This window comes from Puma concolor, chromosome D1, assembly GCF_028749965.1.
Source record: "Puma concolor isolate L17-30 chromosome D1, mPumCon1.1.hap2, whole genome shotgun sequence".
Classification (NCBI taxonomy): domain Eukaryota; kingdom Metazoa; phylum Chordata; class Mammalia; order Carnivora; family Felidae; genus Puma; species Puma concolor.
In genome coordinates, this window is record NC_141676.1 from 13,483,510 (window position 1) to 13,498,213 (window position 14,704).

The 14,704-nt window shown below is 39.6% G+C and overlaps 1 protein-coding gene and 1 long non-coding RNA gene across 3 annotated transcripts in view; one reads left to right on the forward strand and one right to left on the reverse strand.

The window, feature by feature from the left end:
- The window catches only part of LOC112865444 (fatty acid desaturase 2-like protein FADS2B), a 40,602-nt gene extending 29,512 nt beyond the window's left edge, over nt 1–11,090 (reverse strand). Inside the window, exons 1-2 of the mRNA XM_025928545.2 lie at nt 10,506–11,090; nt 1,709–1,819 (exon numbers count right to left, since the gene is read on the reverse strand). Of these exons, the coding sequence (XP_025784330.2) occupies nt 1,709–1,819; nt 10,506–10,832 (438 nt within the window). The 5' untranslated portion in view covers nt 10,833–11,090. The remainder of the gene's footprint in view (nt 1–1,708; nt 1,820–10,505) is intronic.
- The window catches only part of LOC112865115 (uncharacterized), a 166,251-nt gene that overhangs the window by 77,267 nt on the left and 74,280 nt on the right, over nt 1–14,704 (forward strand). The gene's annotated exons all lie outside the window — the stretch shown is intronic.

Below are 14,704 nucleotides of genomic sequence, written 5' to 3' on the forward strand. Positions count from 1 at the left end.
ACAGAGTAAGGGGTCAGCAAGCCCAGATGAGCACTGGTCTGAAATCATCAGCAAGTAGGTGATAGAGGCAGGAATTCAACTTATGCTTTCTGACACAAGTGTTGTGCTCATATTAATTGTCTATAGACATATATCTGAGTATATATGTATTATTTTGCACACATACATAGTATCTACATAGATGCATTAAAGAAAACTTTCGGCAGACCTTTACCCCCCAGAAACCAATACTCTTTTAGATAATGAATGGTTGTCTTATAGTTATCAACCATTAGTGGATTTTCTTTTCCTTCAAGAAAATTTTAGCAGAAACAATTAAGCTTTGCATCAATTTCTTTTTTTTACCCTAGAGTCTCCTGCCCTAAATGATGGTGACATATCTGGAGGTTTGTCAATTGCTGGTGCCACGAGTGAGTTCATGATGATAGTATCTAAAATTTGTTGAGCATTTACTACATTCCAGACACTGTTCTAAGCACTTGAAGCGCTTTTAACTCTTTCCATAATTCTCCAATATCTTCTGGGAAGTTGGTGCAACTGTCGTCGCTCTTTTACAGAGAGAGAAATTGAGCCATGGAGAGGTTTGGGAAGTGGCCTGAACCCATACCACCTGTGGCAGAGTTGGGCTGTGAATCTAAGCTGTGCAGCCTCAGAGCCCTCGCTGCCAAATACAGGACTGGGTTTCCTGACACACAGCTGTGTGGGATGCATGTGGGCCTGAGGGGTGAGCCTAAGTGTTTGTCTGAGGTCTACACAAAATGAGTTATGCGTCTTCAGAATCTGCCTGTTCCTCAGTGAGTTTGTTTCCTCATTTCCTAAAGCAGAAGTATAATGCTAATTCTATTCTCCTCGCAGTGATATATGGGTCAATATTGGGTACAAATTATTTCAGAAGAATTACACAGAATGTAAGCAGCTTTAACAAAACAGATTGCAAAAAAAAAAAAATGAAATGCTCGATATTAGTCAAAATCCTTTTAAGCCTTATGTAAAATCATCCTAGTGAATGTCTAATCTTATAAAGACCCTGTCCTTTGGAAGATGGTATTTCAGGTGGCCAAAGTAGTAGGGAAAGAAAGAGTGGCACCCTTCCTTGGGGTCAGAAAGAAGTGACTTGGAATCCTGGTTCCTTGATACACCAACTATGGGGCTTTCAGAAAGTAACTTATTTTCCCTGGACTATAATTTCACCAAATGTAAAAAGGGCCGCTGTTAGGATATATTCACAACTTTCATTTGGTAGCTATTTAGGGAGTCCCTACTACATGTCTGATCCTGTGCAGGTGGGTTCTTGAGGACACAGAGATAAGCAAAATATACATACATATCTACTGCTTTCATCAAACTTACTTTAGCAGTGAATATAGGCACAGACATCAAGCAATTATAAGCAGTCACTGGACAAAAGTTGTATCTGGTAGTTGCCTGACATAAAGGAGGTACTTAGAGACACAGAACTTCTGGGGTACTGTAGGACCAAACAATTCATTCCTTTCTTACACAGAGGTTTAAGAGTTCTGAATGTCTAAGGAGGATGACATTGTTTTGTAATATGTAGAAGCTACTCATTTATGCTATTACAGGCTCACCTAGGCATAATGGTCAGTTTCTCACAAAAAAGGATCAATTCTTGGATATGTCAGGAATTGCTCAACTGGCCTTTGTCCCCATCCCTCCATATGTTCAAGGGTCCTGAGACCCCACTCACACTTTTGTTTCTCTCCTGGCTGGGCTCTTCTGGGGCAAGCTCTCCAATGAGCAGTGGCTTAAGGTACAATTTTACAATGTCAAGGTCCAGGTGCATGGCTCTGAAGACATCCTGTAAATCACAGAGAATTGATAGAGGCTTAGGAGACACATGCTTATCTACAGAATAGTCCCCTTCCTTACCTCATCCTGTGCCCATCTTGGGAATCAGCAGACTCTATTACAGAGGATTTCTTCTAACCCCAGGTTGATCCTTCAAGTTGAACAATCAAAATTACCCTTGGAGATACTCTATGAAAGCTTCATGCTGGAGATCCACCTACCTGAGGCACTGCTTCATTAGGCAAGCCCAACACAGCCAGGATATTCCTGAGCATTGGGAGAGATCACTGTTTACTTTACTGAGCACCAGAAGAATTAGTTTGCTTGAGTTAGCGAGCCATGATGAATCTTCAAAGCCCAACATCAGGGTGGTAAAAGTTGCTCACATAGAAGCACGCAGCAACCATGACTAGCTGTGAAAAGCACATCTCCCATCAAATATCCCTCTTGGTTCCTGGCCAAAGCCAAGAGGAATGAAACATTTGAATTAAGTTCTTAAAAAAAAAAACTGGTTAAAGTTGACATTGATAGTGTAGGATTAATTCACAGGAGAGAAGGGGAGCACAGCCCCTGAGGTCTGAGCTGTCTAAAGTACACGCTCTTCACAAGTTTTTCACTGGAGGGGTCTCATCATTCTTTCTAAAAAGTACTAGGCCAATCTCTGCAAGGGTTGTGACAGCCAGGAACATAGAGGTGACCAACTGTTTTTCCCCGTCTCAGGTCCATGTTAAGTAGGACCTCAAACAGGCTGTGACAAACAGTGGTGGTTCCTATATCCTGCTTGTATTTGAAAGTAAGAGATATTCTCTTCCTTCCCAAAGAATTAAACAGATTTTGGGGAAGGAGAATTCTCCAAGAGGTAGATATTAGACTTTCTGCTATTGCAGCTTTGAGAACAGGAGTGATCAAAAATGAGGAAATATAACTAAGATCATAACTTGAATACGTGGAAGCCACACACATGACTCTAAAATGCTGTTGTTCCATAGTACTGACTAAGACAGTGGACCCTGGAGTGGTCTTTCTGTACCTAAATTCTGGTTTCTACTTACTAGCTGTGTAATTGTGGACAAGTTTCTTGAACTTGTCTGTGCTTCTGTTTTCTCTAACATAAGGGTGATGGTAATAGCCAACCAATTCATAAAGTGATTGTAGGGATTAAGCAAATCAACATAGTAGCCATCTTTCTTGTATATATACTTCAAGTGCTAATAACTTACTACCTACATTCTCTTCAATATAACAACTCAGAGATTTTCTTCCTATACTCCAAAGCCTAATGTGGTATGAACTCTAAATTGTTTTAGTGAATATAATGAACCTTCCATCTTCAAAGTGTAAAGCAACCTTGGATACATCTAAGAACTACATAGAACCCTACTTTATAAGAGGGTGTTTATATAATGAATAACATTAATTAAAAGGGTGCAGTATCAACTCCTTAGACTTACTTCTCCTAAGGGTCTCTAGATTAAATGATGGAAAAAGGATTTTGTATTTGCTAGAACCAGTCCAGTCTCTACTGCTCATTCTGTTTCTGCATACTTCCTCTGACCCACCCTGGGAAATTCTGCACTATATAATTTCAAAAGTTTTTCTTAACTATCACATTCTGTGGGTCTAAAACTTAGTTTCCCAAACCAGGAAGAGAGCCTTTCTGTGATTAAGAAAGGAATTAAAGTATTTCAGAATGATCCATAGTGGCAAATCATATTCTACTTGTTTAAAAGCAGATTAGGATGGAAAACATTCTCATGGATCAAGTTAAGAGTGTAGAAGAAAGGTAAGCCATTGAAATTTTGTTTTACTCTGAGCAGTCATACAGAGTCCTGGAACAGTATGCTGATGATAATGTTCTTCTGGGTTCATCATTTTTTCTGATTCCCAGCAAGATTTGCAGGCAATGCTGTAATCACATAGCCTAAAAGACCAACAGAATTTTCCAGCATAGTAGGCATTGCCCTGCTATGTGGACCTCTTTTCATTGTACTGATGAGCAGCATAACAAAGGAGTTTGGGTAGTCTTAGATATTTGATGTAAAAGCATTTCCTAATAGAGTCTGGATATTGTGGAAGTCATGAAATCCTTTTTTTTTTTTTTGAAAGACTTGTAAAAACAGGCTATGCTATCAACACTCTTGGGCAAGTATATTCCTGCTGAAGGAAGGAGAGTGGGTAAACTGAAAGGAAGAGGGGATAGTTCTAACATCTGTTGTGTATATCCTGTGTACAAGAGACTCTATGGGCCAATTCATAACCATCACCTTGGATCTATGAGATTCCATTGCTTCTTCTGTAAAGATAAAGATACCAAGTCTCAGAGGAGAGAACGTCTCGTCCAAAATGCCACAATAATTAGGTAGATAGTAAGCTAGGATTTGAACTAAAGGCTATGTGATTTTACAGCCATGAAGCTGTAAAGGTTTATTCCAGTCATAACATGTATAATTACTTTTCTGAAAGGCCTCTTAAGAGAGAAGTGATGCCAGATTGGGATGATGCTAAAATCAGCATGTATCTGCTGGGCAGATAGTAATATCTTCCCACATTAGGTTTTAATCCCCTCACATTGCCTCTGGCTCCAACCTACCTCTCCAGGCTCACCTTTCACCATTACCTTTCATGAACCATCTTGTTTATCAGACCTGACCTCTCTCCATTCAATAAATATTCCATGCCTGTCTATTGTTCTGAAACTTTGAACATACTGTTTCCTTTGTCTTGACTGACTTCCTCCATTTTCTTTCTATAAAAATTCCTTTTCATCCTTTAAGATTCAGATTACAAATTGTCTCCCCTAACTCAGTAAAGTTATTTATGATTTTTCTGGGCTCCTCTAGCTTCTATAACTTTTCAAATTATATTTTAATGAAGCTGTGTACTTGCCCCTTCTCAGGTGGTCTTTTTGTGTTTCTTTTAAAATTTAGTATAATTGACATATAACATTACCTTGGCTTCAGGTGTACAACAGAATGATTTGATATTCGTGTGCATTGCAAAATAATCACCACAATGAGTCTGGTTAACATCTGTCACCTTACATAATCCCCAATTTTTTTTTCACTTGTGATAACTTTTAAAATTTAATCTCTCAGCAATTTTCAAATATGTAATACAGTATTACTAACTATAGTCATCATGCTGTACATTATATCCCCGTGATTTTTTTAATATAACTGGAAGCTTGTACTTTTGAGCTTCACAGGAGAAACCTCCTGCCTCTGGTAGCCACCAATCTATTTTCTGTATCTATGAGCTTGGTTTTTTGTTTTCTTTTTTAGGTTCCACATATAAATAACATCATATGGCATTTGTCTTTCTCTGTCTAACATATTTCACTTAGCATAATGCTTTATGGGTCCATCCATGTTGGGGCCAATGGCAAGACTTCATTCTTTTTTATGGATGAATTGTATTTCACTGTGTTTGTGTGTATTTGTGTGTGTGTGTGTGTGTGTGCGTGCATGCATAGGTATCACATTTTCTTTATCCATTCATCTGTAGCTTTGTAGCATGTACTGAAATCCAGGTTTGTTCTTTCTCAAGATTGCTAATTGTTGCTTTGGCTGTTTGTGGTCTTTTATGGTTCTGTACACATTTTAGGATTGTTTATTCTATTTCTATGAAAAATACCATTGGAATTCTGACAAGGATTGCATTGAACCTGTAGATTGTTTAGGTAGTATGGACATTTTAGCAATATTAATTCTTCTAATCCATAAGCATAGAATATCTTTCCATTTATTTATATCTTCCTCAGTTTCTCTCATTTATGTCTTATATTTTCTAGTATGTGGGTCTTTAACCTTCTTGGATAAATTTGTTCCTAGGTATTTAAGAGTTTTTGAAGACTAAGGCCATGTGTTATTGATTAAATTATGCCTACTGTCTCACTCTGCCTGGAATATGGCATATTATCAGTGAATGCCTGATGAATACGGGAAAGGAAGAAATGAAGAGATGAGTATAGGATTTCTCTAACAAGGAAAAAGCTGGAAGCATTCAAATGTGTTGAGTTCAGAGGACGTAGGTCTTAACAACCAGCCTCTCTTCCCTACCCAGCATCTCCCATTTCATCTGGCAGTCTTTTGATTGATTACCTTCTCAACCATAATCCTGCTCCTCAATCTATTCATAAATTTGTACCGACACTCATCCAAAACTGATTATTTCCAAAACAATATCAACACAGGAAAGATGTGACTATTTTGCTTTTACAAATAGCTTAGAAATCCTGCTAACTTTCTGCTGTTATTGAATGGGAGATGGGGAGATGTGCTTTATTGTAGAAGCATGATCCCTACAGGAAGAGAAAAATATGGAAAGTCCTTCTGACTTTCCTTGCCTTTACAAAAGCCTGCCTTTACAACTTAAGTACTGTTGAGAGATTATGCCCTTCACAAAGGCACCCAACCAGGAGGGTGTGTATGGTCTAAAATCCAGCAATCATTCCATTTGGAAAATCTTGTGCTACAACCACCCAAGGAGTGTGCCTTTCCTGTTCACATTAAGGCACAGTGCAGTAGGAGTAAGCTGGTTTATATTGGGCAAATTACTTTATTTCTCAAACCTCGGTTTTTTTCTAAATATAGATAATAATGGCACCCACTCTGCCCAGTGGGTTTATTAATTCTTCCATTAATTTATTCAGTCACTGTTAAACCTTATTGAGGATCTAGCCTAGTGGCTAAGAGCTTAGGCTTTGGAAATCAGACCAAATAAATAAATCAATAATGATTGCATTTTTATATTATATTTAGTTCGTCTGGGGTGGGTTGAAATTTCCCAAATTCAGGAAATGAAACACCAATGGTGAATGTTTATACACCCCCCCACACACACACAGAGTTACAAAACATGATAACTAGATCATGGATTTTGATTTACTCACCTCACAAAAGCTCACCAGAGTAGTCAACACCCAACCACATATGCATTACCACATCTTTGAGTAATTTCTCTTATGCTTACCCATCTCTGGCCTCATGCACTCCAAGGCAAAGGCTAGAACAAGTCCCCTCATATTTTGGGTAGTACATGAATTATGAATAGGTCAGTTTGTAAGGAGAATGCCGTCTTTGCCCTTTATCTGGGAGAAAGCCTTTTTGGAATGGAAAATGTTCACTTAAAGTCACCCAGATTCCCCTTCACCCACAGGAATAAGCAAAGGGTTATTCTTCCACTGCCACTCATTTCATTGTTTGAGAACTTTCATTATTTGAAAGCTCTTCCCTATACCGAGATTTTTTTCTGTGATACTTTCTGCTGAGCTCCAGCCCCAGTTCTCTCTCTCTCTGCTCTCCCTCCCAAACCTGCTCATCCTCCTGGCTTCCCTATTCTGTCATGGATATAGTCACCTAGTTCACTATGTCACATATGCACAAGTCAGACTGTTTCTCCACGATTACTCAACCAGTCACTCATCACATTTTATAAATTATGTCTCTTAGACATCCTTTGCAGCTACCCCGTCTTTTCCATTCCTGTGGTCAATGCCTTGTTCAGATCTTCAACATATTCCCTGGGCTTCCTCCAATTTTGGCTGACTCTTCTTCAGTGCAGCTTTCACTTGGCTGCCAGATTGACCTTTCTGAAAGAAAGCATGTCCTCATGACCCATCTTCCCCTATTAGCACCTCAGTACCCCTCTCTCTCTCTACTTCTCCACCTATTTTCTACTTGAATCATTGTTCCAGTGAGAACCAGATAATTTAAGAAATGTTGACAACCTAGAGAAGATACAACTATTATTACTTATTATTACTTTCCTTCGTTAATACTTAGAAATCCTGGTTGGTTTTGTTGTGCTGATTGGGGGTGAGGAGGGATGCTGACCAGAGAAGTGTCATTATGTGTAGTGGAAAAAGAGGAAGAAGGGGAAGACATGGCTCAGACTTCAACTCCCTTCCTCTCCTTCCCCTTTCTCTTTCTCTACCCCTCCTCTCCCTTCGTCCTCTCCTCCTCATGCTATGAGAGTCACTGACACTAACTGAGCACTTACTACATGCCAATATTGTCCTAAAAAGAAAGCGGCTAAGCTGAGATGCCCATTTTGCCTGGGTGTTTACTCCTGATGTGAACCCTATTTTCACTCCACCTCTGTGCACATCCTCTCTTCTTCTGCCCTAGCCTCACCTCCATTGGCTCCATGCCATCCTTTTGGAATTGCACACAACTCTCCTGTCTTCCACATGGTAGTCCTCCAAATAGCTAGATGGACTTTTCTATATTTCCTCTAAGTTTTTTTCATCATTTCCCTCTCATATTGTCCTTTGATCCTCATGAGAAAGAACTCAAGTTTCTCAGTGTCCTACTTAGAGTGTGGTGACCGGAGATAAGAAGTGGGTTGACCAGCACACAAGATCTTAACTTGCTTTCTTTGTCCTGGACATGCTGCTCATGTACATGCATCACAAGATTGCGTTTATTCCTTTCATGGTCCTGGAACATACTGTTGCCTTACATGAAACTTGTGGCCAAATATTGCTTCATTTGCATGTCTTGTCCTCAAATGCTTTGTCATCCACATTTAATAATTGCAAAACAGCCCATCATATGTTATCATATTGATAACTATATAATCAGTTCTTCTTGGATTTACAGTTTGTTTCTGGCTTTTCCCCAGCAAACTCTCATCAGATTAGAAGACTGGGCCTAGTCTGTGATAATTAGCACTGTGCCATTAGTTTTAAATCGTATAGTTTGAAAAAAATCAGACAACTCAGATGGGAAATAACAGGAGTAGATATACTGATTTTGTTTTATGGAATCTTTTCTTTGGAGAAAACTAGAACCCATCTCAGAAGAACTAAGCAATAATAAAAGCATTGCCATTTTTTCAGTATCTAATCTGTACCAAACACCATAAGTACTACTGACTTTCACAAGGTTAAGATGAAAGTGTTGTTATTCCCACTTTCTAGATAAAAGAGCTGGGGCTCCAAGAGCTTCAGCAACCTCCTCAAGACATTCTTAGTAAGTAGTTGAGCTCAGATACAAGCCAGGCCTTTTTCATTCCCAACCCTGTATTCTTAATCATTATGCTCGGCCTTTAACAAGCGTTTTAGAATGGATGACTAAATGAATGAGTAAATTAATGATCTTGTGGGAAAGACTATCATTATTACCCTTTTATCAGGAGGGTGGAAACTTGGAGGAGAGTTTCCATGTAAATAAAAGAATGGTTCTCTCGTCTGGGCCAGTGCAGCCATGCGTTGAGGGTCAGCTCACAGAGATTATACTTTCTTTAGTCCACAGTTGCCTTTCAGGGCACAACCTGCAAACACCTCTTAGGTTGTATAGTAAGTCTCTGATTGTAGGTCCTTTATGTCCTGGCCTCCTTCACTAGAGAGAATGATGCTTCTCCACCATGGGCTCCTCTGTTCCCAATCAGATGACACCAAATATAATCAAGATTTCTAAGCTGGTGGTAAACAGGAAATAATAATCACACCTCTGAGGCTATGGATGCCAGTGAGATAAATCATAATAGTTAAAATGTAATGAAACTTTATTAAGTGTTTGGCATTGTGCTAAACACTTTACAAGCATTAGTCCCATTTACCATAAACCAGTTAGATTGGTTAATGTCATTTCCATTTTACAAATGATGAAGCAGAGGCTGCGAGCATTTTAACAACTTTCCCACGTTCATATATCCAGGTGCCAAGCTCAGGCTCCCTGAATTCTGAGTAGCTATGGGGTATTACATTTGTCAGAACTCCTCTGGAGCCTCCCATTCTTCTTGAACTGTCTTCCTTTGCAAGAATCTTTTCTCCAAACATTTTTGGATTTACTTACATGAAGTCTAGGGTACATGGCTGGCCACGCTCAGGATTTTCATTCTTAAGATATGAATCCCAAGGTGGCATGGGTATTTTATCCTAAAGTCCTGATGGTTTTATTTTATTAATTAATTCCACCTTGTTGGCTAGAATTGGATGTGGAATCATGTTTTTTCCCTTACTTCTTAGAGATAAACATCATCAGAAAATTAAAGATTCATCAGCTCAGCTGTCTCAAGCTGAGTGAGTTTATCAGTTATTTCCAAGGTGGTTGAAGGCCTGCATCTTTGCCAACACATCATCTGAGCTGATCCTGTGACTTGGGTTAGAAAAGCACTATCCATAATTGTAGGTTTGTGTTATTGTTATTAACATTTTGATGCCTATCATGTGAATTGCTGTCTTCCTTTTACACACCCCATTTATAAGAGTCTGAGAAATTTCTAGATGGGCACAGACGTGATTTTTCCCAAATTTTACTCATGCATTTGTAACTTTCTTCTTAAAAGACAGTGACAGATGGTAGCCACACTTATGGTGAGCATAGCCTGGTGTATCGAGTTGTTGAATCACTATATTGTACACTTGAACTAATGAAATGTTGTGTGTCAACTATACTAAACCAGGAAGCAAACAGTGACTCCAATTCAAAACACAACACCAAGAGAAAACAAGATCCAAAATACACAAACAGTATCCACTGTCAGCATCTGAGCCCATCCCAAAATAGGAGCTAGTCCTTGAGGCTTATTTGGTTTCAGGTTCTTGCAGGATAGGAATCCTGAAAAATTGGTTTGGGAGGAGATGAGCAATTGTGGAGTTTGAGCACGTACTCAAAATGCTTTGGGAATGAGAGCCAAGTCCCAGCCACCCACCAGTCGGAAGGGAGAAGGCAGAGCTTTGAGTTCCTTACCGTGGCATCTTCCCCAGCATAGTGGTTGAGGACTCGGCTCCCCCCTGGATGCTTGTTGGCCCAGCCAGTAACATCGTAGACCTTGCGATTGATCACCAGCCACTGATCAGACTTCTGATTGTGTTTCTGGATCTCCTGCCAGCTGTACATGTTGAGACTTTTTCTGGGCACACCACACGTTCCATTTGCCTCCTGCTTTACAGAGATTTCACCTCTCCCATTTGCTACTGGTTTCCCATTCGCTTGATACTTCTCACCCAGGTATGGCTGACCCTCTCCTACAAGGTCCCCATTACCTGCATGCTTGTCTTCAAGCTTCGTCGTCATTGTACCCCTCTGATTTCCGGGTTGGCTCCTGAAATTTCTAATATTTGCCTCTGATTAGACCATAAAATGACACTTTTCCTTCCTTCTTCTTCTACTGCAGTGTGATGCCTGCACAGAAAACTTTTTAACCTAGTTATCTCTTCACCATCCTGACCGTGAGCTCATCCCCAGCCTCACACTTCTCTGACTGTCCTGATTTTCTCTGCCCTGCTAGAGTCTTGGTCACCTTCCTTCTCTCTGCGGGCTGATGTCTTAGCAGCATCCTCTTTCATCATTAAATGTCCCCTGGTAAAGAGTTTGGACCAATCACAGTTGGTCTGAAAGTTGTGGCCCGCCCCAGGGCTGCGGAGCAAGACTCAAGTCACAGGGCTGTCCTACACTGCCACTCCATGGAGTTGGGTTCCCCAGCTCTCTGGTGTGCCTGTGGATAGAGACATTTAGGTTTGTTAATTCCACGTGTGAACAAAAGCTATCAAAATCTCCAGGATGACACGAATGCTTGGGGGACTCGGGAGATATTCTGTATGACAGCTGTTATTTCTCCCTAGGGTTTTCATTTTTTTAAGCAATATTTTTTGAAAGTAAGGTTTAAATGTATCAAAAACAGCAATGAGTGGGAAACTAGTTTTTCTCTTTATTCTTTGAAAGCCGTCTAAATCTGTCACACGTCTAAAGGTAATAGCAACAGATGTTTGCCAGATTGCATGATGATTTACGAAGCCGTTGTCACATCTGATTTAATCTGATAAAGCCATTGCTTTATCTGATTTAATCTTCACATCAGTCTTTTGAGGGAGGTACTATTAGTAGTACCTGGTAGAAAACTAGTCTTGTTTTCCAGGTGAGGTAACATGGGCTGAAGGCCTCAGGTAATATGTCAGAATCACTTTGGTTAGAAGTGAATTGGTGCATGGATCCAGACTTCCTGATTCCAGATATCTGACTTTTCCCCCTTGCATTCTCCAAACCTAGGGTCTAGACATATAAATTTTTTTTTTTTCAACGTTTTTTATTTTATTTTTGGGACAGAGAGAGACAGAGCATGAACGGGGGAGGGGCAGAGAGAGAGGGAGACACAGAATCGGAAACAGGCTCCAGGCTCCGAGCCATCAGCCCAGAGCCCGACGCGGGGCTGGAACTCACGGACCGCGAGATCGTGACCTGGCTGAAGTCGGACGCTTAACCGACTGCGCCACCCAGGCGCCCCAAGGGTCTAGACATATATAACAATAACTTGACTCAGTGGTTTAGAAATGAGTCAGAGGAGAGATTTTGGGGTAGTGTAGTGGATGTTGTGGGGAGGGTGTTAATTTAAAAAAAAGCAGCAGCATTAAATAATAGAAAATGTCCATTTTCATACTTGGAAATCAGTCCTAAGTAAATCATCAGTAATTCAGCTCCAGATTTATATACTAAGGGTTTTGTTCTTGTACTTTTTATAATGGTTAAAATCAGAGATGGCCTAAATGACCAGCAATAAGGAAGAAGGCTGATAAACTATGTACATATTGATATTATATATATATTAAAAGTTAGTTTTTATAGAATTTTTAATTGCATGGACTCATGTTTACAATATAAAAAGTGAAAAAAATAGCAAACTTCTGTTTACTGAATAGTATGTGATTGGAAATAAAAATGTCAAAGTGTTGGCATTAGCTTAGATTATAGTGATATTGAAACACTTTTTCATTTTTATTTTTAATACTTTTTCCCAGATTTTCTACAAATAAATACATGTTACTTTATAGTTCAGAGAAAGCAGGTTTTTGTTTAAAAAAATAAGGACCCTATAAAAAAATAAAGAACATGAAGTTTGGAACTAGATGAACCTGTGGTCATATTTCTGTCTATCATGTATTAGCTATAGAGCGTCATGCAAATCACCTTACTTCTCTGGGCTTTAGTTTTACCATCTGTAAAATGAAAGAAGCAGTATTCTCAGGATTTCATTAAGTTAACATAAACACTGTGATATTTACAGAAACCCTCAGTAGTTTCCATGATTTCTGTGTGGAAGTTTCATATACCTGACATATAGACATTTCATATTTGTAGGTTATACACATACATTCAGGTTACCTGCAGAATTTTAATAAAATTGAAGTTTGAAGACAATATTCTGATTGTAAATTTATCTAGGGCAGGTATGGGGCTTGTCCGGGGGGTTGGCTGGCCCTTTATGTAAGCTTGAGATAATGTCCTTTTGCTATATTACACGATGCAAATACAGTGGTGGGAAGTGTGTGTGTGTGTGTGTGTGTGTGTGTGTGTGTGTGTGTGTGTGTTGGGGGAGATAACCAAAGAATTTCACATCCTCCCATTGGTGTTGGCATTGAAAACACTCAGTGCACAGCAGGGCCTCTGTAATCATTCATTTCCTGTCTGTACTTGCTTGGATATCAAGTCGACTATAAAGATAGCTACTCATTCCTTTAAAGCTTTTGTGCTTGTTTGTTTTGGAGTGTGGGAGACTTTATAATACTAGAAACAAGAAACTGGATCCAGAAATATCTAAGCTGAGTATTGTTACACAAGATTCTTACTGTCTCTGTGCATCAGGTTTTTTATTCTACAAAATGGGGTGAACAAATGTGTACTTATGAATTTGTAAAGAGGATTAAATTATATTATATATTGGAAGAAGCTAGTTTAGTGCCTAATACCTGGAAATGTTTAATAGATGAAGCTGCTGTTATTATTTTTATTGTACATGTTTTATTCTTGCTTTGGAATGTAGTTACCTGTGTCTGGCCCTCACTTCATTTTATTTGTTTTTTAAAAAATGTTTTCATTAAAAAGAACATCATTACTAAGGCCCAGGAGAAAAGACTGGGGGTGTTTGAGACTGGGGAAAGTGAGTCTTTCTTGATTCTTCCCTTTTCACCTCCAAAACAAAGGGTCCGACATCTGGGACTTTCTAGGCTAGGAGTTCTGTTCTACCTTCTTTCAGGAGGGACTGGTTCCCAGTGGACTCCATTTTTGTTTTACTCAATTCTGTGGAAGAAAGTGGGGGGAGAAGGAGAGCAGCAAAGAGAGAGCAGGAAATGAGACAAAAAATAAAGGGAGTAGATAAGAAAGAAGGAAGTGGTATGGAGTTGAGAAAGAAAGTACATCTGACATCAGTGACCAAGTCCCAGCTTGGTCCCCAACTACTGCAAGTCTTGCTCATTCACTGGGACTGTTTCCTCATCTATAACATGAGATGTTGAAACTGATGGACTCTGGCAACCCTTCAAGTTTTTCAGTCTATGGAAAGGGAGAGAAACTGTCCTTACTTCATTTCACAGGGAAGTGTAACAATTGCTTTCTGAGCAGTTTGTGCGTAAACAGCTCTAGGACTATTGCTGGCCAACTGGCATGCACATGTCCTCGCCAGAGGGATCTCTTGTGGGTCAGGGGACAGTTTAGAATGATTTCTTATGCTGGCCTTGTCACAGATGGAGAGCACACGAGCCTTTGCTAGTTGGGACCAGAATCTCTTTGAATAAAGTAATTGGCATGGCTTTGCTCCTGCTTTATGTGCAAGGTGTTTGTAAGGCTCAGAAAGTATTGGTAATGGAGGTTTTTCCCAACAAAAGCCCTCAGCACACTCAGTTCTCAGCACACACTCCTTTTCAGAATGGATGCAAGTCTGTCAAAATATGGGTGTATGTGACTGTGTCCAAATCTTCCCCAAAGTTGGAGGGGCTTGTCCCAGACTCATAGAGAGCAGATGGATTGCTCCTCAGTAACTATCTTCCTCATCATATTCTAAGTCTTCCTCGTGGAAAAAGAGGTAAACACCTCATATCGGTGGGAATGTTCAAGATTGTTTTGATTACAAGAAGATAATCCTTTAAGGATATGATTCAACATTTGAGATGTCAATC